The 26,375-nt window shown below is 46.3% G+C and overlaps 1 protein-coding gene across 4 annotated transcripts in view; it reads left to right on the plus strand.

The window, feature by feature from the left end:
* Positions 1–26,375, plus strand: part of ASMTL (acetylserotonin O-methyltransferase like) — a 221,177-nt gene that overhangs the window by 145,303 nt on the left and 49,499 nt on the right. For all 4 annotated transcript variants that reach the window (XM_078658086.1, XM_078658088.1, XM_078658085.1 and 1 more), the window contains exons 10-11: positions 3,293–3,477; positions 17,399–17,531. In XM_078658086.1, the coding sequence (XP_078514212.1) occupies positions 3,293–3,477; positions 17,399–17,531 (318 nt within the window). The remainder of the gene's footprint in view (positions 1–3,292; positions 3,478–17,398; positions 17,532–26,375) is intronic.

Genomic DNA, 26,375 nt, shown 5'->3' on the forward strand with positions numbered 1-26,375 from the left:
AGCATAGATAGCCTTAACATGTAAAGGCATCATGCCCACACAAACGCACGCCTCTGTGCAAAAGGTTCTTTAGTGTTTTTTATCACATTAATATACGTTTTTGTTGCTCACGACAGTACTTATGTTGGCTTGTTAGGTAGGCAGGCGCCAGTGGCGGGTGCCAATGCTGGGCATTTTTGGCGTGGTTCTCTGTAGTGCTCAAGGACCACCTTGGTTAGATCCCAGAGCCTCATTTAAAACAGCGAGCATCTTGTTATCAAGTTGCTGTGCTGTAAATATAACAGGTCGCTCTGAAGCGGTGGACTGTTGTGGCACTGCCTGAAGTTCCCAGCTCCACTGCAATCTTGCTGACTGCTCTGGGGCATGCCCACATGCACTGTGGTCCCTGCAGGCTGGCAGAACACTAGCATAGGTAGCTTCTTTATGAGCGGCGAGTTGGGATGGCAAGTAAGTGTTGTGTTACGATTTGTGCACCAGTGTGTGTGGACTCACAAACAATATGTGCTTCAGAACTTGTTGCATCTTGCTATCTTGTTTACTCCAATAATCTTTCCCATTATCATCTCCAGATGTCCCACTGTTTAGGGTGGGACTCCATTCATTTTGTAATTATGACTGGACAGGGATACAATGTTTTTTTGCACCAACATATTTATTATTTACCATTATAAACTTACCCAATAGAGGAATAAATCGCCTTCCCAATGATCAATAAATACAATAGAAACACAAGCTTAGGAGTGTCTGACCCTTCACCAGTGACACGAAAACTAACAGTAAATGGTGTAGCTCACAGGATAATCTAATGCTTCGCTAAAAACTTTTAAGATCCAAAAGGGGAGACCTATTGGCTATGCCAATGCTTGTTTCTTTTGGGCTAGAAATATTTTTGAGACTTTGAAAAGTGACTAGTATTCAGAGGCTAGAATCCAATTATGCTGCTTATTTCCTATACTGTATGTAATAAATGGTCACCCATGCACAGTACAGTGTAAGACCCTATTACCCAAAACGTTATTCTTGGTAGGGTGCCAGCATACCTAAAGGAGAACTTGCATCAAGTATAATCAAAGTGTGTACTGCTCTCAGATGCCAGTGCAAGCAGTTAGGATGAATGAGCTTCTCATAGTTGACACCCATAGTTTGAAACACCTCTTCCAATTATTTAAGGCTTGGACACAACTACACACATTTCAGAGATGCGTTAAAAATGTATTGTTATTTTCTTAATCATGTCTTGTACTAAGTTTGTACAAAAGGGGGTGGTGATGGACGGAGCATCTGAACCAATCAAACATTCACACCCAGTCAAAAGATCTGGGTTTAATCCATCAGCGTTCTTTAGCCCACTCTGCCACCCAAGTTCAGGCCTGGCCATATGCAAATCAGTCTGACCCTGTGCCTCATGGGAACAGTCCAGCCCGAACTGCCAAGCCATGCCTTTCCTGGACCGGAAACAAGCTTCCTAGGACCCGTTTCTGGCATTCCAGCCGTCTTCAGCCAGGCTTGCTTGAATCCAGTGGCAAAGTGAGCAAGGGACGCACGTCTAAGCATACCCTGCCAACTTATGGCGAACAAAGCGGTACAAAAGGGGGTGGTGATGGATGGAGCATCTGAACCAATCAAACACTCACACCCAGTCAAAAGATCTGGGTTTAATCCATCACCGTTCTTTAGCCCACTCTGCCACCCCAGTTCAGACATGGCCATATGCAAATCAGTCTGACCATGTGCCTCATGGGAACAGTCCAGCCCGAACTGCCAAGCCATGCCTTCCCTGGACCGGAAACAAGCTTCCTAGGACCGGTTTCTGGCATCATCATTCGTTGAGCAGGCCATTCTTTGGGGTGTTCCCTATGAATTCCTTTTTCAATTTGCTGAATGTTTCAACTTCAGTATACACACCCTACGTTTACCCTAATACCGACGATAATTCAATGATCAGGAAGCTTGCGGTTTTACTAATTTTTAATGCCCCAGATTAGTCAAGGGTTCTGAGATACTCCGGCCTGAAAGTCAGGTGACGACCACCATGGGCCTTTCTGATAGACTATCTTCTGGTCTCACCAATGCGCGCTGGTCCCACACCCAAGTGTAAGCATCATCAACTTACACGTGTGGTTATTAGTAGTAGGAGGACGTAGGTTTGTTTTGTATTTTTCTGATGTTTTGGCATTGGGATGAGGTTGCTACATGTCCCTTACTAAGACTACCTAAGCAGTAGGAGAAGAATTTTCTCTTCATGGTATTGCACCATTGGACTTCGTGGCTGCTATCAGTCCTGGAATTTGCACTGTGAATAGCAGCCAAGGGCCTCAATGTCAAATTAGTGAAAAGCTATGCCTTCGCCTGCTTCAGGGATCACATTTATTTTCCATCTGTCAGCTCTGTCCAAATCCTTGAATTTGTATCTTGTACCAACCTATTTAGTTCCAGCTTGAGATCAGGATTCTGCCCTAACATTCCTAATAGACTTACCTTTGGAGTCAATGTATTCTTTGCCTCCAAGAAGCAAGATTACAACAAAGACCAACTTTCCCATAGAATTCTTTCTTAATAGAACCATACACGAGTAGCATTCTTCCACATTGCCTTATGGTCCATCCATTGAAAGTTAAACATTCCTTGTTTTGGGGTTTCTGCCTTTCTCAGAAGATCTCCCTTCGAGCTTCCTTAACTCTACCTCCTCTTCCCTTTAAGCTGCAGGAATGGTTATCCAGGTTACACACAGTAGAGATTTTACGTTTCTATTTACAAAGAACTCAGCTATTGTGAGAGGACGACCAGTTTATTATTAATTCCTCTGGTGGCAAGAAATGCAACACCTTCCATTAGCAATCATTTCAGGATGGATCACCATGTGTGTTAAGAAATGTTATGCATTGGCAAAATAGGAATTCTGGCGGTTAAGAGCCAGTTCCACCATATGAAAGGCAGTCATGTCTACTTTTCTAAGAGGAGTTCCTATCTTGAGCAATGTTGGTTTGCTAGTACATGTCAACTACTTTTTAATCGCTACCTGTGTGGTTGTCCTCTTTATTTCTTGAGCTAATGTCCATTCTAAAGCTTGATATTGTTTTGTAATGCTGGGTGTTTGTTTTTCTCTTATAATGAACTGGAATATTAGTTTTAAAAGTCTTAACCATAGGGTGTGATCTCTAAAACATTGAAGGGTTTTATTTCAATATCTGACGTACTAACATGTTCCTTATTAAGCATGACACTGCAGTTAGATGCAATGTACTTGATAAAGGAGTGTTTTTTTTTAATATGTCTTTGTAATTATTCTAAGCTTACAGCAATACAACATTAGCAAACACCTATCTTGCATCAGACAGTGAATGCTCCATTCATGACTACATCATATACTCTAATGACCGTATGTGGCCATTCTTCACACATCTGGAGTCAGCTGTCAAAGATGGAATTGGTCGTTGCCAAGCAACTGCAGAGAAAAACTCTCAGGACTTGCATCAGGTATGGAATTTGTGTTGTGTCAAACAAGTACACCTCTTAGATCAGCGTATGCCTATTCTCGCTTATTTTTATTTTAAAAAGACTTTGAAAAGCTAATGCTCTGCATTGAATTTAAGCAAAGACATAAAGGTGTGAACGATGCATAAGTGAATGGCTATGCAAATCTTTCTAACCATGTAAGGTTTGCCAAAGCTCCCTCTGTCCTCTGGTAATTTTATCAGCAAATCAAGTTTGTTAAATTTGGTCAGCTTTGGTTATGTATGATACCCGTAACCAGTAAAATGGCACAGAGGTAGTACACATTAAACCACGTACGAGAACATAATTCTCTATCTTTAGATTATATTAGTATGTTAGTGAAGTGGAACCTCATTCTCAAAAGAAGTAGTGACTGATTACTCTCACAATTTCATTTTATAGGGTCAGGCACGCACTGCGCACTCTGCTCGGTGACGGCCTTCAGGAACCTCCTGAATTACTCTTCCTCTCATTTCTCTTATGATCTATCTGGCACAAGCATCAAGGTAGGCTTTTGCGATTCCTTAATTGAGATTATTAAGGAATCGAAATTAAGGAATCGCAAAAGCCTATGCATGTAGGAATTGCTATAAAAATAGCGATTCCTAAGCATTCCCTAATTGCGACTCGCAATTAAGGAGTGGCTTCCCATTCATTCTTGTGGGCCTACAGGCCCATAGGAATGAGTGGGAAATTGCATGCTCAATTTGTGGGTACACAATAGGTACTCGCAAATTGTGCATACAATTTCAAGGGTGTCAAAAGGACCCCTGTTTCGCCCCTGAAATTGATATGTGTACACATGTTGTGCACACACATGTCCGAAGGGCATATGTGTGCGTAACCTACAACTTTGAAAAATGCACTTTAGTGCATTTTTTAAAGTTTTCGCCATTTACCATCTGGTATAATTTCTCTGTACATAGCGGACCCAAAAAGCAAAATCACTATTTTAAAAGGCATATTGTATTGCATTTAAGGAATCGCAATATGCAATTCCTTAAATGCTATCGCAAATTGTGATTTTTGCATTTGGGATGATGCATCCCAAACTAATTTGGGAGTTACTTTGGATGATGGCAAATGGATGTATTGTTGTGAGGTAACTCAGACTGCATCGCTAAATGGTAGACACAGACTAATACACTTTAAATTCCTTAACAGAGTGTATTACACACCCGAGAGACTGCTCTGCTATGGTCTGAGGGACACTGCCTGCTGTGAGCGATGCAGAGAGTATATGGCTGGTTTTTTACATGTGGCCTGGCTATGCCCGCAAATTGTGCATTTCTGGGGGCCAATCTTTCAAGTGTTGAACGAAATAACAGGGCTGTCACTCTCTCCTGACCCTAAGTTGGCTTTGTTGGGGTACACTAGGTCTTTACAGAAAGATGTCAGGAAACTAATGGCGATGGGTTGGCTCCTCGCGAAGCGCAGAATAGCGATGCGCTGGGAGTGTGTGCCTGTTCCATCAATGGCTGAATGGACATGGTATATGCTGTACTGTAATACACAATCTGAGCTATATAGTGAGTTGCTACACCCGCCTGTATTCCAGTTGACCTACAGGTGACAGTTGTACCTCCCATGGTATGAGTCTTGTAAATGATGATTATGGAGTCTTGTAAATGATGCAGCTTTACGAGGGTAAAAATTAGACATGGGAAAGTTCTGTATTTTTTGCACAGGACAGAACTGAAACTTTGTAAATCAACACATTTCTGAACCGTAAGGATTCTGCGTTATTGGTGATTCTTCACACAGGCATGAACACTTGTAGTTGAAGCCAGAATAAGGGTGCTGTGGGCTGCCATTTAGGAAAGGTGACTGGATCATCCCTACCCTAAACTAATTACAGTGAAATACCCTTGCACAGCAACAAGTCTCATTGGGCCTGAGTGACGCAACCAGAACTCATAGCTTTAAAATCTGTACAACCATGAGTAAAATAAGCCAGTAAAGGCAAGTAGCAAATTCTTTTTTTAAGTTTGAGACAAGTAGCAAATTCTGATGAAAGGACCCGTGGCATGCAATGGAAAGAGGTTTTGAGCTTTCAACTATTGTGCATTATTGGGGCGCTAGGTGGCGCCGGACCAAGATGGCCTCACTGGTGTGAGGCTCCCGATCGGCCGAGCACTTTCTCCTATGCTGCAGGGATCCTGACCGGACAGATTGGCCCCAACATTGCCCCCTCACCTCCGCATAGTCGAGCTGATCACGGCGGTGTCTCGCTTGCCCTGGTGATCCCGTCTGGAGCGGTGCCGGCGGCCGCGGAGAGCTGGGCGGGCTGCGTCGCTGAGGTGGAGACCCTCGCGCGCCGGCTCACTCTGCTGGGAAAGGCCGGTGCTGCGCGGCCTTCCCGATACTGCCGACGGTGCCCTGAATACTGGAGAGGGCCTGGCCGCCGACCGCCTGAGGGGGCTCAACGTGCCCGGGGGGGCCCCAGCTGCTGTCATCAGGTGAGCGCTGCCCGCGGCTTGCCGCCTCACCCCGTCATTGTCCCCCCGGCGCTGGAAACGCACATTGCCGTGCTCTCCGCCTCGAAGGTTTGCCCGCCATCGGCCATCTTGGGCTCCTGCTTCATGGTCTGGGCCGCGTCGCGCCTAACTCTCGGCCCTAGCCAAGCTGCAGTGGGACTACGACCACCGGCCCTGTGGGCACTGCTGCTGTTCACCCATCTACTGCACGGTTGGTGCCCTTATCATCTCATCCTCCTGACAGACGCCGCGAGGTGACGCGGCGCCTCTCTCCATACTGCAGCTGCATCGCCCCTGCTCCTGCCGCCGCTTAAGCTACCGCTGCAGTTACAACCCAGGCGCTTACTTACTTTCCTACTTGGGGCAAACCCGGAGCTTCAAAGTTCACCTGGCACCCACTTGACCGCCCTAATAGCGGGACCTTGCTGCAGCGCCGGCCACCATTGCAATATACTGGGCCCTTCCCATCTTGTACTCCCACCTGTGGCAAACTGGCCTGACACACTCCTCCCCTCCTCAAGTGGAAGGCAAAACGATCTCCTGGACTCCTTCCGTTGAGATATCCCGGGGTTGTGTTGACGACGCGGCACGGCACGGGGACTGCACCACCGGAGGCCACTGTGCTGAAAGGCTCTCCACAGTATCTCCATTCCTCGGGCCTGCACCTCGCGCTGTCTTCTCTGCCTGGAGCCCTCACCCACTTGGTGCCTACGACTGCGGCTGCTCTCAATTGTTGTCTACTCCAACGGCCCTGCCCGGGGCGGTCCCCCCCTATTCCGCCCCGTCACTGCTGCGAGCTGGCGTCCATTTCTCCTACTACATCGTGAACGCCCAGACGAGACATGGGCCGCAGTGATGCCCGGCAGTCCAAGATACCGTTTGAATCCAAAAAGACCTCCAAAACTAAGCTGGAGTCGGAGGGCAGCCCCGCAGCCTCAGCCCCTCAGGAGGATGACTGGAAGACTTTATTGCTGGGCATGAAGCAAAGCCTCTCCACAATAGACGCTAAAATAGACACTATGAACATGCGCATGGACAGCGTAGTGGCCAAGCTGGGGCAACATGACACCCGCATCAAGTAGTCTGAAGACAGGATATCCGGTCTGGAGGATGGTGCCACTTCCACGCGTAAGCAGGTCACTCAAATGGACAGGTTGCTCAAACTCATAGCCGACAAGAACGAGGACTTAGAAGCGCGGTCCCACCGCAATAATGTCCGTATTTTAGGTCTTGCGGAGTCCACCAACACAGGCAAAATGGAGACCTTTGTGGAGAATCTCCTCATAGAACTATTTGGGAAAGAATCCTTCTCTCCACACTTCATCATTGAAAGGGCCCATAGAGCTCTGGCGGCCCGCCCGCCTACCGGAGCTCCACCTCGCCCTGTCATCGCGCGCTTTCTGAACTACAGAGACCGAGATGCAGTGTTAAAGCACTCGAGGGAGCTAGGTACTGTGAACTATTGCAACACGTCTCTCTCCTTCTTTCCAGATTTTACCCCCTCAGTCCAAGAGGCCAGGCGAAAATTTGCGGGGGTTAAAAAGAAACTCCAGGCGCAGGAGATTCCATACGCCATGTTATACCCTGCCAAATTGAAGGTATCGTACCAGGGCAGGCACCATTTCTTTCAAAACCCGCAACAAGTGGAAGACTTTCTCAAACACTGTAGGAGGGATCGGAGCGGCGACGAAGCGACTAACTGCCGCTCCAGGTCTCACTCACCACTGTCGCAGCAGGACTGAGTGGAGGCAATGCGATACTGACCCTCGCCATCCGACGCGCTCTGGCCATCACCTAAACGGAGCCTGTCTCCTTACATATTGTGTTTTAGGTACTTCAACTGCACTAGACTTACCAGTCTACGATAATACTAAGTACTTGGTCACCCACCTCCGTCCCACGATAGACGCCTGGTAAGAACCCGGTGTCTGTGGGTGCAAGTAGGGAGGTGGTTGGCAGGTCTGGTGCCCCTAGTTCTGTCCCCCAATGGGCGAGCCCCTACACACCCCGTCCCCCCTGCGGGAAGGGGCAGGTTTCATACCGTTTCTGGTTTCTGTTTTATTTTGTTCTTGGGATGGTGGGTGGGAGCTGTATTCCCGGCCAGTTGGGGTTGCCGGTGTGGGTGGGAAGAAAATCAATACGCATACTGCTGTCTTTAGTATATTTACTGTGTTGTCCTTGGGGTGGTTTTGCGGGAGGATTCAGGGGGGGAAATGTCTTTTTTATAACGTCAACTGTGCTAAGGTCTTAATTTACAGTATAACATGTTACAGGATTTGTTCTATCTCTGAATGGGTGACGTAGAGAATGAGCGGCCATCGCAACAATTTCGGCTAGTATCGTGGAACATTCGTGGGCTGAATAATCCTAGAAAAAAGAGACACATTTTGGGATATCTTGACAGGCAGGGCGTGTCGATTGCCATGCTTCAAGAAACACATTTATTGCCAGATAGCTCTCCTCTCTTTGCGTCCAGATGGGCCTCCTGCAAGGTTTTCTCTTCCTATTCCAACTATGCCAGGGGTGTTACGATTCTGGTCAGACGTGGAGTGAGGTTCACACCTGCCGGGACAGAGGCGGATTCAAGTGGCAGATACTGCATGGTCTGGGGGCAGCTATACTCACATACTGTCCTGTTTGCATGCTATTATGGTCCCAACACCGACGACACTTCCCCGCTTCTCACAATGTGGGGCAGGATTCAAACACTGGGCATAGGCCACGTCATATTGGGAGGGGACTTTAATACTGCAATTGCGCCGGCTCACGACAGGTCTCACCCCCAGGCCGCACACTACTCCCATACTCAGCGCGCGCTGTCCTCTACCACTGCTGAACACCACTATATAGATGCTTGGAGACATTTACATCCTTCCCTCAAACAGGGCACTCATTACTCTGCAGTACACTCCACATGGGCGCGGCTAGACTACGTGTTCCTCTCGGCTGGCCTCACTCCCTGGCTGGTCGGCGCCCTACACCTTGCCAGGACTTTCTCTGACCATTCCCCAGTCCTAATATCACTGCGCATTCCCACTGAGACCTCCCCTTACTTGAGTTGGCGCCTTAATCCTGCTCACCTTACAGACTCTGCCTTCCGAGCGGACCTAGAACAGGACATACACGACTTCTTTGAGCGCAATGTGGGGTCGGTATCAACTCTCACGACGGTTTGGGAAGCCTTTAAGGTCACGATGCGGGGATGATGTATCGCTAAGGGAGGCGGCGTCCTCAAATCATTGCGCGGTGAATTGCGTAAACTTGAATCCGAACTTCGGGACCTGGAACAGAGAAGAACTCGCAACGCCCGAGACCACTCCTCCAATGCCCTACTTAGGGACAAGCTGAACGAATACACGGAGGCGGCAGATAGGGAGTGCAGGTTCCTCGGCAAACAGCACACTGCTCGCATCTTCGGCGAGGGAGACAGACCCGGCAGAGCACTTGCCTCTGCTGTCAGGTCCCCTAGATATAATAACTATGTCACCACCTTGCTGGATGAACATCAAATCCCACAACGAGACCTCACGGAACAACTCCTCACACATCACTATTCCACTCTCTACACGTCCCACAGGTCGGCGCCTATTAATCTGCACCCATATCTCGACGACACCGCCATTGCGTGGCTTGGCCCGGCCCAGCAAAAGTTTCTACACCACACTCTTGAGATAGACGAAATAAATGACTCTATCATGTCTATGAAATCAGGCAAGGCGCCTGGCTCCAACGGGTTGCCAATCGACTTTTACAAAGCCTACATACACATACTTGCCCCAATCTTACAACAAGTCTATTATTCTGCCCTTGAAGAGGGAACTCTACCGTCCTCTATGCGCGAAGCCCTTATAACATCCCTCTTGAAGCCTGGCAAGCCACCGGAGCACTGTGACTCCTACAGGCCCCTCTCGTTGCTCAATACTGACGTAAAGATATTGGCGAAGGTACTTGCAACGCGCCTTAACCTGCTGATGGAACGCCTGGTCTTGCCTGACCAAGCAGGATTTGTCCCCAACAGGGCGACTTCCCATAATTTACGCACCCTTCAGGCTGTACTGCAGGACATTAACTCTCGCTGCGAAGCGGCTGCTGTGTTTCTCGACGCTACTAAAGCGTTCGACTCCCTTGAATGGGATTACCTCTTGGCCCTTCTTGAACAAATGGGGATCCCATACAGCTTTCTAGATTGGATTAAACTGCTATATAATAACCCATGTGCTTCAGTCCTACTAAATGGCGCTAGGTCGGCTCCCTTTGACATTCACAGAGGCACCAGACAGGGTTGCCCTCTTTCCCCTGTCCTCTTTGCGATCGCCATCGAACCGTTAGCGGCTAAACTTCGGCAGCATCATAACCACCGCTCTCTGATATACCCACAGCGCCAGCTGCTAGTTGCACTGTAAGTCCAATTGGTCGCACACTGCTTGTCCTATCAGCGTGTTGCCCCAGCGGTGTGCGGTCCATTGCGATGGTTTCTACAAATTGGCTCCCTTGAGCTTTGAGCCGACAGGCTCCTGGACGACGCACCTGCGTGCCGGTTCGGGCATCGAGGCCATTGACGGTTGTTTGGCAGCCTTCTCTTCCACCCCTAACTATTTTCTCTACTGATGAGGGAAGTTATCCCGAAACCCGAGCCATGTCTCGGGCGATATCCAAAAACCCGGGACATGTATCGGGTCTAGAGATCATCAGTCCAACAAGTACCTACTTGCACCCACTGGGGTGAACCACTCAAGAACTCCATGTACCAGAGTCCCTAGGGGCGATCCGGAGGAGGGGCTAGCGGTGTGCGGTCCATTGCGATGGTTTCTACAAATTGGCTCCCTTGAGCTTTGAGCTGACGGGCTCCTGGACGACGCACCTGCGTGCCGGTTCGGGCATCGAGGCCATTGACGGTTGTTTGGCGGCCTTCTCTTCCACCCCTAACTATTTTCTCTACTGATGAGGGAAGTTATCCCGAAACCCGAGCCATGTCTCGGGCGATATCCAAAAACCCGGGACATGTATCGGGTCTAGAGATCATCAGTCCAACAAGTACCTACTTGCACCCACTGGGGTGAACCACTCAAGAACTCCATGTACCAGAGTCCCTAGAGGCGATCCGGAGGAGGGGCTAGCGGTGTGCGGTCCATTGCGATGGTTTCTACAAATTGGCTCCCTTGAGCTTTGAGCCGACGGGCTCCTGGACAACGCACCTGCGTGCCAGTTCGGGCATCGAGGCCATTGACGATTGTTTGGCGGCCTTCTCTTCCACCCCTAACTATTTTCTCTACTGATGAGGGAAGTTATCCCGAAACCCGAGCCATGTCTCGGGCGATATCCAAAAACCCAGGACATGTATCGGGTCTAGAGATCATCAGTCCAACAAGTACCTACTTGCACCCACTGGGGTGAACCACTCAAGAACTCCATGTACCAGAGTCCCTAGAGGCGATCCGGAGGAGGGGCTAGCGGTGTGCGGTCCATTGCGATGGTTTCTACAAATTGGCTCCCTTGAGCTTTGAGCCGACGGGCTCCTGGACAACGCACCTGCGTGCCAGTTCGGGCATCGAGGCCATTGACGATTGTTTGGCGGCCTTCTCTTCCACCCCTAACTATTTTCTCTACTGATGAGGGAAGTTATCCCGAAACCCGAGCCATGTCTCGGGCGATATCCAAAAACCCAGGACATGTATCGGGTCTAGAGATCATCAGTCCAACAAGTACCTACTTGCACCCACTGGGGTGAACCACTCAAGAACTCCATGTACCAGAGTCCCTAGGGGCGATCCGGAGGAGGGGCTAGCGGTGTGCGGTCCATTGCGATGGTTTCTACAAATTGGCTCCCTTGAGCTTTGAGCTGACGGGCTCCTGGAGGACGCACCTGCGTGCCGGTTCGGGCATCGAGGCCATTGACGGTTGTTTGGCGGCCTTCTCTTCCACCCCTAACTATTTTCTCTACTGATGAGGGAAGTTATCCCGAAACCCGAGCCATGTCTCGGGCGATATCCAAAAACCCGGGACATGTATCGGGTCTAGAGATCATCAGTCCAACAAGTACCTACTTGCACCCACTGGGGTGAACCACTCAAGAACTCCATGTACCAGAGTCCCTAGAGGCGATCCGGAGGAGGGGCTAGCGGTGTGCGGTCCATTGCGATGGTTTCTACAAATTGGCTCCCTTGAGCTTTGAGCCGACGGGCTCCTGGACAACGCACCTGCGTGCCAGTTCGGGCATCGAGGCCATTGACGATTGTTTGGCGGCCTTCTCTTCCACCCCTAACTATTTTCTCTACTGATGAGGGAAGTTATCCCGAAACCCGAGCCATTTCTCGGGCGATATCCAAAAACCCAGGACATGTATCGGGTCTAGAGATCATCAGTCCAACAAGTACCTACTTGCACCCACTGGGGTGAACCACTCAAGAACTCCATGTACCAGAGTCCCTAGAGGCGATCCGGAGGAGGGGCTAGCGGTGTGCGGTCCATTGCGATGGTTTCTACAAATTGGCTCCCTTGAGCTTTGAGCCGACGGGCTCCTGGACAACGCACCTGCGTGCCAGTTCGGGCATCGAGGCCATTGACGATTGTTTGGCGGCCTTCTCTTCCACCCCTAACTATTTTCTCTACTGATGAGGGAAGTTATCCCGAAACCCGAGCCATGTCTCGGGCGATATCCAAAAACCCAGGACATGTATCGGGTCTAGAGATCATCAGTCCAACAAGTACCTACTTGCACCCACTGGGGTGAACCACTCAAGAACTCCATGTACAAGAGTCCCTAGGGGCGATCCGGAGGAGGGGCTAGCGGTGTGCGGTCCATTGCGATGGTTTCTACAAATTGGCTCCCTTGAGCTTTGAGCCGACGGGCTCCTGGACGACGCACCTGCGTGCTGGTTCGGGCATCGAGGCCATTGACGGTTGTTTGGCGGCCTTCTCTTCCACCCCTAACTATTTTCTCTACTGATGAGGGAAGTTATCCCGAAACCCGAGCCATGTCTCGGGCGATATCCAAAAACCCGGGACATGTATCGGGTCTAGAGATCATCAGTCCAACAAGTACCTACTTGCACCCACTGGGGTGAACCACTCAAGAACTCCATGTACCAGAGTCCCTAGGGGCGATCCGGAGGAGGAGGTAGCGGTGTGCAGTCCATTGCGATGGTTTCTACAAATTGGCTCCCTTGAGCTTTGAGCCGACGGGCTCCTGGACGACGCACCTGCGTGCCGGTACGGGCATCGAGGCCATTGACGGTTGTTTGGCGGCCTTCTCTTCCACCCCTAACTATTTTCTCTACTGATGAGGGAAGTTATCCCGAAACCCGAGCCATGTCTCGGGCGATATCCAAAAACCCGGGACATGTATTGGGTCTAGAGATCATCAGTCCAACAAGTACCTACTTGCACCCACTGGGGTGAACCACTCAAGAACTCCATGTACCAGAGTCCCTAGGGGCGATCCGGAGGAGGGGCTAGCGGTGTGCGGTCCATTGCGATGGTTTCTGCTAGTTGCACTGTACGCTGACGATATAAACTTGTATGTACACAAACCGCGCGAGAATCTCAATCCCATTCTGCGTGAAATCACTAAATTTGGTGCCATATCAGGCATCCAAATCAACTGGTCGAAGTCTGCTCTCTTCCCCTTGACAGATAAGACTGAGCAGTTTCCCCTGGACTATCCCTTGATATGGGAATCAGAGGAGCTAAAATACCTTGGCATCATTGTATCACGAAACCGAGAGGAACTCATTAGGGCCAACTATGGCACTGTCCTGGATAAATTGACTGATACCATCACTAAGTGGGTCCATCTCCCACTTTCCGTGGCGGGGCATATTTCCCTTATCAAGATGGTTGCCCTTCCCAAGCTGCTCTACCTCTTCACCAACATACCGTACAGTCCGGGATCCCACTTTCTCCGTTCCCTCAATTCCCAACTATCGCGCCTTATATGGGGTGGCAAGCAGGCCAGGATTAGCTTGCAGACACTCATGCTACCTTACCACCAAGGCGGATTTGATGTTCCAAACTTCCAACGCTATTACGATTGTGCCCAGGGCCACTTCGTCGCTTACTGGCTTCACCCTCCACCCTTCATGGCCCACTTAGCGGTGGAGGACGGCTATATGAGGCCTTTACAACCATCGGGGTACTTATACACCACGCCTCGGGTCACAGACCCAGACCCAACCACAGTTGATTTCACGGTTCTGGCTTGGAAGCGCCTGGCGGACCACATGGAAGTCGGGTTTCTTTACTCTCCACTTATGCCCCTAGCGCACGATCCAAGACTGCGCATGGCCTGTGAAGAGATTGGACGTAAATTGCTCACGAAATTGGCAATCCACAAGTGGGGCGACCTATACCTCCAGGGACAATTCCGAACAGCGGCACAGTTCTTTGGGGAGAATACCCCACCGTAATGGAAATGTTCCTCTATGTACGGCTCCGTCAAAATGTTAGGGCAGTTACTCCTTCCTTTCCTGACGAGCCGGACACCCTGGCCCCCCTGCACACGCTCCTACAAGCGGACACCCCAAAACACGTTGTGTCAATGCTCTACAAACATGCTCAGCCAGCTCCATCTCCCCCCCCGCTTAGAGCCCGCAGTGACTGGGACGGCGACCTAGACGCCCCGATGTCGGACGAGCAATGGGAGGAAAGCTGCTCCCACACTAATGCGGTGACTGGTAATGCCCGTCTCAGGCTGATTCATTTCAAATTCTTGCATCGAATCTACTTCACTCCTTCCAAACTATTCCGGCTTGGTCTGCGCGATAACGACCATTGCTTCAGATGCAAGGGCGGGGGAGCTGACTTCTTTCACCTGGCGTGGACATGCCCTGCTGTAGCGGAATATTGGCATGCTGTTTTTGAGGCGCTGTCTGACATGGTCGGGGTGGATATAGATCCCTGTCCAAAGGTTGCCCTCTTGGGCCACATGGCCCCAGCGCTGAAGGCACATAGGAAATTTTTCGCACTCGGCCTCCTGTTGGCTAAACGCCATGTGGCATGCAAATGGGGCAGGGGCCGTGCGCCTAAGTTCAAGATGTGGCTCAACACCATGGTCACCTGGCAAGAACACCTTCACAACTATGCCGACCTCCTACCACACATGTCCCGTCCCAAAGATCTCTGGGGGTCCCTTACTGCCTATCTTCTTCGTGAGCAGGGTGAAGACTCTTCGGATACATGGAATTACGCTGGAACTCTCTAACCTCACCCCTCTCCCTCACCCAAACCTTGCCCTGATCCCCCCCACCTGCCTTGCCTCTAGTCTCCCCTCCCCCCCCTGATATTACCCTACATACAGGTGCGCTTGCATACTGGGCTCTGCGGTGCCTCTCCCAAGACTTCCGTATGTTTTTTGAACCCATCTGCGACCTGACTGCATATCCCGTTAGCTTATGATGCCCGACTTTAGGCTGATCCACGACTTGTTCCTGATGCCAGGCCGCATACCTACTTCACTGACATGTTATACATATCACTTCTACCGTGGCCTTTGCATTTTATTTCCCTCACAGGTTTGATTTGAAAGATCCCTCCTCCCCCCCCTCTGCCCCTCCCCTCCCATGTCTGCCTGACGTACAACGCGGATACAGAGCATCCCTAACCCCGGCGAAGGTGGCTTCATCTTCTACTTGTCGCCATCGCATAGCTCCTCACATTAAGGTCCTTCCATCCACATACAATGTATGGTGGTACATCATGGGAGGGGTCTGTTTCGTTTGGTGTTTTGCAGTTGGTTTAATAAAAAATGATAAAAGAAACCTCAAAGTATGCTGCTTGTATACACGACGCTCCCATGCCATTATTATAATGCACATGTCATCTAACTATACCACTTTTATACCGCGGCCGGCCCAGAAGGGATGTAGGCGACATGCTGTGTCTAACTTCTGTAGTCTTACATTTCTGATGTTGAATCCGTCCTGGACTAATTCCATGGTAGCTGCTGGCCTGCCAACGCAGGTTGTAGGTGTGAAGCTGTGTACTGACCTTTCCTTTGTTATCAATAAAGGTTTAAAAAAAAACAACTATTGTGCATTATTGTGTATTAGATTCCCTCGTCTGTTTCTTCCCACCTTCCACGGTGTTCTGGTCACAAAATGTCTAGGTACATAGCACATAGCCGTGCAGCCAGTGCTGGGAGCTTAGTTCCCTCTGTTGATCACATTCAACAGTCCCTTTACAGTTCACCAGGCACCTTCTGAGGCCAGAACCCAGATACTGAGGGATATGGACACTGGGAGTAGATCAGAACAACTCTGTCGAAAGTTGTGTTTTTTTGGGGTGGGGGAGGTGGGGGGGGCATGTGTTGTATAGTTTTATCATTGATCTTTTAAGGGGCTCATAGTTGTGTTGTCACATTTCTGGTATTAAGTGCCTCAAAGATGAGACAAAGGGACTGCATGCCGTCCACGTGCAGCATAAAATAAAGTGTAGAAAGAAAATCCTCAGAAAAACAAAATAATAGAAACACATTTTTGAGAACTCAAACAATCAAAACACATTTAGTTGTGATGCAAATTAATAGAAATACATTCTAGTTGAAAATTATAGAAAAACGTCATGGATAGTTGAGAAGATGTATAAAGTAGGAGTACGGAAAAGTGATAAACACATTTTAGAAATGATTGGGTGGGGTCAAATGGTGAGGAAGAGGTGAGGAGGACGAAGGGAGAAGAAATAAGGGTGGTAAAAGGGTGGTAAAACGCGCTGGAAAGGGGGGGAAGGTATTTGGTGGAGGAACACATGCCCAAGAACAGCAGTTCACTAAAAAAATGGAGCACCACTCAGTAAGAATTCATCGAAAGAGAAGGGAGGAAGTAAAAAAAAAAATATCTACTTAAAAATTGTAGAGAACTCATTAGATAGATACAGTTCTCAAAGTGAATGGCGTATACATCTATTATAGGGATGTAAAAGGTAGTTTTACAATTTTGTTAATTGATTTCTACCAAATAATAAATGCCATTCGTTTGGAAATGTTCAGTTAATTTAGGTAAAATATTTTAACAGAACTGATATTCTGTGAGTGAATTTTTCAATGGATTTATTCTGCTCACAGCAACCACACTGCTTGGCAAAATTAATTGATCAAGCGGCTGAAATATGTTTTTCTCATCTTGCTTACCAGCTTTTCACGTTATAGCATAGCAAACGTGAATGGCTAGTTTTCGAAGAGGAGTAAATATCTTATTCAGCAGCTCATGGAAAAGGCAAGGAGACAATTTAAAAACTTGTGACAGACACAATCATGGTTTTTCTCGATGGTATGTTTGTCATTTTCTGTCTCCATATCAGGCTCTATTTTTTTCTGTGATAGTCATGGAAGGGTTGTTTGTATATTTCTGTTTGTTATTTGTAAATATGCATGTTTTACTTTTAAAATGATGGTCCGTGGGTTCATATATTATTTACTCTTATTTCATTATAAGGTCTCCAGCTGTCATACTCCAGATGCAAAACGTCGCTTTATGGCAGCCATGCATTGCACTATCAAGGTGACTGCGCAAGATATTGCTACAGCATTTGATCTCTCCCACCTAAAATCTGCATGCGATGTAGGAGGTATGATAAAAACTATTTCACATATGTGTAAGTGAATCGTTATTGTGTACAGCAAAGTTAAACAAGTTTCATTTTTGGACACAGTTAATATTTCGAATTGACAAGTGACTTTATTTGCTCAACCTACTCGTTTATAACATCCAAACTCTCGGATTAGTTGCATAGCCAGAAAAAATTAAATAGGAAAATACATCCTCCAGAAATGGGTCTACTGTAGCTACAAGCAAATTAAAATGTTACTAAATTAGCCTATCACTGGAACAGTATCCTATTGTTTTATTTTGTGATCCAGTTGCTTTATCATTGGAACATGGATTAGTGTTGTTAGCCCCTTACGACATGGAACTAAAGATCAGGTGTACTATTCTGGTTGCAAAAAGAAGTTGCAGCCAGACTTTTTGCCGCCAGAAACCCATCTTTCAAAACAACCTATGCACTAAAAAATAGGTTCACAAAAAAGAATGAGTTGCAACCGGACCTACTTAATTAATATTTAACTAGCAACTCTGTTGAAATCACAGGGATGGTGGCCTGCAGTGAACAGTAGAGTACCACATATGTGACTGATTTCTTAAAAAAAAAATGTTTCTTGTTTTAAAGATACATTTCAGAGTCAGCTGGCAGTGATGCCCTGGACCACTGCCAGCTCCCCCTGAAACCTTTACTCCAGTCCACAAGTGGAAACGGTCCAAAGGGGGCCCCTTACCTTTTGCAACTATGTTCCCATCCCATCTTGGCTGTTTGTTACATTTCAATGTTTGAGACGGAATTCCGGTCTCAAACCATTGGTACATTTGCTACTGATTCTCAATTTGGAAGAGGTACTTAATATGCCCCTTTCTAATTGCGAATTCGTCACCATTCAGAAACACATTTTAGCAGTGGTTAAATTGACTGACTTCTAAAATGGGTTTTATAGATCAGAAATATTCAGATTTTGTAAATCTGAGTGTTTGTGGCCACAAATAGGATAGTGTATCTTCCACCTAATATTCCAAGACGCACACAAAACATATTTTGCTGATTACAAAGAATACTATGGAACTCTGTTCTTCATACTGGAGGTTTTATTTTTTCGGTGTTGTATTCCACTGTCTCTTTGATTTTGTGACGTGTCTTTCCTTTCTCTCTTCAGCTTCATTTGTTAATGCATCATTTTTGGTGTGCCACTATGAAGTGGTCTCGACCCCTCCACCCCCCTTTTCACTTTAAAATTTCTGTTTTACTTTTGTTTTTTTGTTTATTTGCAATATTATAAGAATGAAATATTCTTCCGACTGTTGGAAAACTGCTTGGCTGTCTCCTAAAAGTGACTGAAGCAGACGGCAGTGCCAGTTTTCCACTCATAGGTTCTTCAGTACACAAACTACTTTATTTCTCACTGTATTATAAGGCTTTTCTCTCCGTTAATAAAAATTCTATCCACAGATGAGAAGCCGCAAGAGAGAATCTTTTCTTTACCCTTTTGTGAGATGAAGTTCTGGCTTGTCTTTTCAGTGCAACTTTTTGAAACAGGCAATTTATGATAAAATGATTATTATTTCATTTTATGAAAATGTCTACACATAACGATTGCAGCGCCAACCTACAACCCCACTTCTCATAGTAGAACAGAAGGGCTCGGTTATCAGCCTTACCAACCGTTGCTTAGTTGAGACTTTCTCTACCCTGAACAGCATCCAGGAAGGATTGAGCAGTTTTCCAGCTCAGTGAATGTTTGCAGTTTTCCACCATGAAAGTCTTTGATTTTGCCAGGCTCCACAAGGAGGCCAATGCACCTACCTCTATGAAGGCCTTTTGAAGCACCAGTAGTTTTGTTCTCTTGGGTTGGGTAAGGATCAACCGCAGCCTATGCATGTAAGAGCGGTGGGGCCAGGTTGGGGGGGGGGGTGGGAGGATTCAACAGACACCCACAAGGGAAAATTATAATGTATGCTTCATCACAGCTGCTTTCTGCAGAATAGGTTTTCAGAATTCAGGTTCTCCCAACACCACCAGTACTGTGCCACCACCACCATTCTGCACGTATCGTAAGCCTGGAAGGGAGCCTGTTTGCCCGCTTGCCTGAAGCTTTAGCGTTCTGATGCTGTGTGTTATGTAATTTGAATCTTGATATAGCACATGACTCGTCCCCGGAGGGACATCTCGGCACCTGAAAGACAGCCATTTGTTGGAGACAGTGTTAAAACAGCCAGGTTTTAAGCTATTTTTTTTTAATTCAGGTAGACTTGGAAACACATGGATGAACAAAGGAAGTTTGTCCAGTGAAGTGGGCCTAGATGGTAAAAAGCTTTACTTCCATATTTAGCGGTGCAAATGCCCGTTGAACATAGTAGCAATTAAGTTGCTTGATCGCAACTTCTTGTTTGGGACATAAGGAGTGAGTGTTCAGATGTAAGTTAAAAAATGGCCTCCTTACATCTGTGATAACTGTCCCGTAGGTGCTAAAGGAAATCCTTTAACATGAACTTGTGCTGTACTTCTCATTCCTACAAAAAACGGGGGATTTTACCTATGCCTCTATTTTTAATTTCAAGTAGTTACTCTTTATGAGGATAAACCAAGATTCAATTAGTTATCCTGACATGTTTATTATGTCATTTTATTTATCCATCAATCATTTTTTTGATTCATCAGAGAAAGTACAATATCAACTCAACGTTTTGCCATACATTTTTTCAAAAAATTCAAAAATAATAGAAATTACATAAAACAATTCACAAACACAATACTAATTGTATACAAATTGTGATCAAACAACAACTTCATACAGTTATCAAGGGACAATTGGACACACAAAATTGTTTATGCAATGGTAAATCAATGACCATCATTTGTTGCTTAATGCGGAGCAACAAAGTTTTTTTACAACGTGAACAATGCCCCTACACTCTGAACTATATCATATTTCATCAAAATGAATCAGAGTGTAAAATGCCAAAAAAATCAGAGCATGAATGCCAAATAAATCAAAGCATGGTGGCTCAAAGTGAATCAGAGCGCGGATGCCAAATAAATCAAAGCATGGTGGCTCTGATTCACTTTGAGCCACCATGCTTTGATTTATTTGGCAACAAATGATGGTCATTGATTTACCATTGCATAAACAATTTTGTGTGTCCAATTGTCCCTTGGTAACTGTATGAAGTTGTTGTTTGATCACAATTTGTATACAATTAGTATTGTGTTTGTGAATTGTTTTATGTAATTTCTATTATTTTTGAATTTTTTGAAAAAATGTATGGCAAAACGTTGAGTTGATATTGTACTTTCTCTGATGAATCAAAAAAATGATTGATGGATAAATAAAATGACATAATAAACATGTCAGGATAACTAATTGAATCTTGGTTTATCCTCATAAAGAGTAACTACTTGAAATTAAAAATAGAGGCATAGGTAAAATCCCCCGTTTTTTGTAGACATAGAGGCCCAACCTACCCTCTTTCCCAAAGGGCCCAAACCCCCCTCTTTCTAAAAGTACTTCTCATTCCAGCACCTCTAGTGTTGACTCCTGCATGACGGGACCCTACGGCTAATGGAAAGGACTCCATTCAAAAAAGCCCCCAGTGTGGAGCTAAATTTCCACACAGTGACCACCACAAGGTCTGCAAACCTTTACCTTTCACCATAACACGAGGAAAGGTATTGCCAGACCTGCGCCTCCTTTCGCTCCAAAAAGACTATGCGTGATCGCGAGGTTCGACCACACGTTTTGGCTCCTCAGGCTACCCCGGTGCCACACGACATTTTCGACGAGGCAGAGGGTTTGGAGTAGCTCAACATTGTCTCTGAAGCTGATGACTCTGATGGCCTCTTACTCCAGGTCAACGAGTAAGTACAAACGTTAATGCCCCTGCCCCTGCCCCATCCGCTAAACAGAAGGCTCCGGTCAAAATTTTGCCTGAAGGCCTAGGTCGAGACCGAGGGAAAATTTCAGAAGTCCTGCCTCTGGGCCCGAATACAAGGGAAAAGCCTTCCGGCAGCTCGGGACCGAGCAAGTTGCATGTTGGTACCCATAAAACACCTTCAGGTACCTGAAATAGGGACACACCCTATTCCTGTTACACCCAAAAAGGCCTCGGTATCGAAATCTTTGGCACCGAAAGACCATAAGGCCTCAGAATCGAACAAATACCAAAAACCTGACCCCTCCTACGGCTCCAGAGCCCAAATCAAAACCACGACCGTAACCAAAAAAATCGGCACCAAAAGCAGACAACAATCAGGAAGAAGTGTTTCGGCCAGATCCTATCGATCCGAAACAAAGACATTACATGTTGACCCTAAAACAGGCCATATTTTCAATATCTCATCAAAGAAGAGGAAATTGGACACCTCACACTCTTCTGAGGTACCTGTGAAGAAAAGAGACTTTGCAACTTCACCCCTAAGACCCTCTTCTTCTGTTCTTCCTACCAAACGTTTGTCTCCTACAAACTCTCATATACACTCTCCTGGACTCTCTCCAATTCTTTCATACTCACCCTTACCACCACAGGATGAGGATGATCTAGAGGACGGGGTGGACACGATAAGGATCCTTTAGATGACCCTGATGATAACACTACTTCACCACAGGATACATGGGAAGATTTTAGCAATTCCACAGATCCTCCAGACCCTTCTGATCCGGATGTATACCCATCTAGGCCATCCCCTCCAGACAACAATATAGGTTTTAGTCAGCTCATTAATAGGGCTGCGCAATATCATGGGGTTGAACTACATTCAGACCCCATGGACGAAGATTTCCTACTAGATACATTTGCTTTTTTTTTTTTTTTTTATTGAGATGGATCAGAAAATGAAAAAAACAAATACAACTTTACATGATACAGATATCAGCTGGACCTGCTGACATATCAAAAAAAAAATTTAGACAGAAAAAAAAAACAAAAAAGAGAAAAAAAGATTAAAACAAAATTCACAGATATATACGGGGTGATTATTTCATAGACACTTTACAGAGCACATTCCAGAAGCCTTAAACGTATATTGCCATCATTGCATAATCTTACCTTAAAAATCATTCTAAATAATATAGTAACACTCATCAATCATCTTCTCTTCCTCCAGTTGCTTAGCGGAGCCCATATGTTTTTACCAAATTCTTTTCTCTTCTTGCCCTTAAATTTATATAAACATTCTTCAATATTATGGATCCCTAGCAACCTTGTAAGCCACATCTGAAATGTGGGAGCGATCGGATCTTTCCAGGCCGCCGCAATTAGAATTCTAAAAACAGCAACACAAAGAAAAATAAAGGCTTCGGCTTCCTGCTCAACCTTAAGATTTTCATCCCTTCCGATCAGAACAGATGTTGGGGATAGAGAAATTTGACGCTCTAGCAACCCTGATAAAAACTTCTCCATTTCTTTCAAAACAGGGTTGAGATTTTGGCATGAGTAGAACATATGAGTTAGATCTGCAGGACCTTGATTACACCTTGGACAACTATCTGTATCCCTTTTACCCCATTGAAACAACTTAGCCGGGGTGTAATAGAGATTGAAGATCATCTTATAGTGTTGTGCCTTCAGGCTACTAGATACATTTGCTCAGTCACAAAAATCAATACATACATTACCCATGCTTAAAGGTGTCATTAAACACGCACCAGACATATTTAAAGACCCTGTCAGGACCAGGATTCTCAATCTTCGGATTGATAAAAATTATAAACCTGCCCCAAACGATCCAATTTACATTAAAGGACAACTCCCTTTAGATTCTTTGGTAGTGTCAAATGCAAGAAAAAGTGCTAATTTCCAAACCTCTGCTGATGCTCCACCTCCAGACAAAGAGTCTAAAATGCTAGATGCATCAGGCAAACAAGTTGCCTCCAAAGCAGCCAATCACTGGAGAATAGCTAATGCACAAGCACTGCTTGCCAGATATGACAGTGCTCACTACGATGAGCTTGAAGATCTTATTCAATATTTACCTGACCAATACAAAGCCAAGGCCAACGATCTGGTCCAAGAGGGCAAGTTAATTACAAATGCATCCATAAAATCTGCTCTCGATGCAGCAGACACTGCATCTAGATCTGTCAACACCAGTGTCTTACTTCGCAGATATGCATAGTTGCAAATTTCTGGCTTTAAACAAGAAGTGCAAACAGCTATCTTAAATCAGCCATTTGATCAAGAACATCTCTTTGGCCCAGCTGTGGATACAGCTTTGGAGAAAATGAAAAAAGACACAGACACTGCAAAATCCATGGGAGCATTACACTCTCAAACACCACGAGGACGTTTCATCGCTCCATTTTTAGGGGCACATCCAAAAACATTAGCACAGACACTACTTCCTCCTCCTACAAGAGTCCCACACAAACATCCCCCAACAAGGCATATTTTAGAGGTGGGTACAGAGGAAATAATAACAAGGATAGAGGCCGAGGTAACAACAACCGAACCTCCCCTACTATCAAACAATGACTTCCCTCCTCTCCCTCCAGACCATTCCACTCTAGTCGGAGGAAGACTCTCACAGTTCCTACCTGTCTGGAACTCCATCACTACACACAGGTGGATAAGACAAATTATCTAGTATAGTTACTGCCTGAAACTTACCGCAAATCCCCCAACCATACCGCCTAAACAACATCCAATGTCCATGGAACATCTAACTCTCCTGAAACAGGAAGTTCTCTCACTTCTTCAAAAGCATGCAATAGAACCAGTTTCCCGCATCAAGGCACGGGGTTTACTCCCTCTATTTTGTCATCCCTAAAAAAGACGGTACTCTCAGACCAATACTGGACCTCAGACCTTTGAATATCTACATACAATCAGATCATTTTCACATGGTCACCCTTCAACAGGTCCTCCCACTACTCCAACAAGGTGATTTCCTTGCCTCTCTAGATCTCAAGGACACCTACTTCCATATTCCTATACACCCTGCTCACTGGAAATATCTAAGGTTTGTAGTGGACAGTCCGCACTATCAATTCAAGGTCCTGCCATTCGGAGTGACCACAGCACCCAGAGTCTTCACAAAGTGTCTAGCACTAGTAGCCGCCCACTTGTGAAGACAACAAATTCATGTGTTTCCATACCTGGACGACTGGCTCATAAAAGCCAAGTCATACAGCTAGTGTGTTCACCATACTCGCCAAACAGTTCAGCTGCTCTACAACTTGGGGTTCACAATAAACCTCACCAAGTCACATCTTCAACCATCCCATATACATCAGTATCTAGGGGCCACAATAGACACTTCCAAAGCCCTTGCATACCCCAATCCAGTCACAATAGCCAGTATGCAAACCCTCATAACAAAATTTCAGCCCCAACACTCACTACGAGCTCAAGTGTTTATGCAGCTAATAGGAATGATGGCCTCTTGCTTTCTCATAGTACCTCACGCAAGACTCCAGATGCGCCCTTTACATGAATGTTTAGCATGTCAGTGGAACCAGGCTCAAGGTCAACTTTCAGATCTGGTGTTGGTGAACAGCCGCACACATCGCTCTCTGCAGTGGTGGGACTCGCAAAACCTTTCCAAAGGGCGGCTGTTCCTAGACCCAGTTCCACATATAGTGCTAACAGCGGACGCATCGCTCACCAGCTGGGGAGACCATCTCCTAAACTACACAATTCAGGGCAGGTGGACCCCTCAACAGAAACTGCTCCACATCAATCACCTGGAGTTACTGGCAATCTTTCTAGCATTATAATCATTCCAAACACATCTCATCAACAAAACTGTCCTTGTCTGCACAGACAATATGACAGCAATGTATTATATACAAAAACAAGAAGAACACATTCTTTGTAGCTTTCTCAACTAGCGCAAAGAATATGGAAATGGGCCGTCCCACAAAAGGTATACCTTCAGGCAGAACATCTTCCAAGGGGATACAATCAGATTGCGGATCTGCTCAATCGTCAGACGCAGCTTATCCACAATGGGAACTTCATCCACAAGTTCTTTATCCGTTTTTTCAGATATGGGGCCACCCAGACATTGATCTGTTTGCCACACATGCAAATGCAAAATGCCCAACCTTCGCCGCCAGGTATCCACACCCATTGTCCAAGGTCAATGCGATATGGAGGAACTGGTCAGGCAGATTTGTGTACGCATTTCCGCCACGCCCGATCATTCCATTAGTAGTGCTCAAGCTCAAACAACAGTCTCTCAAGATGATCCTGGTTGCTCCAACATGGGCTTGGCAACCATGGTTCACAACAATCCTGAAACTCTCAGTAGTTCCACACCAAAAACTACAACTGTCCCCAAAGCTTCTTACACAGAACCATGGAGAGACCATTCATCCAGATACAGCTCAACTAAACCTAGCAATCTGGCTCCTAAAGTCCTAGAGTTCAGTTACCTCAACCTCCCACCGGACTGTGTGAACATTATTAAAGAAGCTAGACGCCCTACTACTAGAGCTTGCTATGCAGCCAAATGGAAAAGATTTGTCATTTACTGCAATAACAACAAAATTGACCCATTAGAAGCTTCAATTCAAAACATTATTTGCTATTTACTGCATCTACAAAGATGTAATCTGGCATATACATCCATAAGACTACATCTTGCTGCACTTGCCACTTACCTACAAAATAGACAACATTTGTCATTGTTTAGGGTACCTGCCATCAAAGCGTTTTTGGAAGGCCTTAAAAGGATAATTCCTCCTACAATCCCACCCTCTCCAGTTTGTAATTTAAGCATTGTCCTTACTAGGCTCATGCGTCCTCCATTTGAACCTCTACACAAATGCGAACTGCAGTTCCTTACATGGAAAGTATCCTTGTTGCAATCACCTTTCTCAGAAGAGTAAGTGAGATCCAGGCTTTAACCATACAAGAACCATTCTTA

This window comes from Lissotriton helveticus, chromosome 8 (genome assembly GCF_964261635.1).
Source record: "Lissotriton helveticus chromosome 8, aLisHel1.1, whole genome shotgun sequence".
NCBI lineage: Eukaryota > Metazoa > Chordata > Amphibia > Caudata > Salamandridae > Lissotriton > Lissotriton helveticus.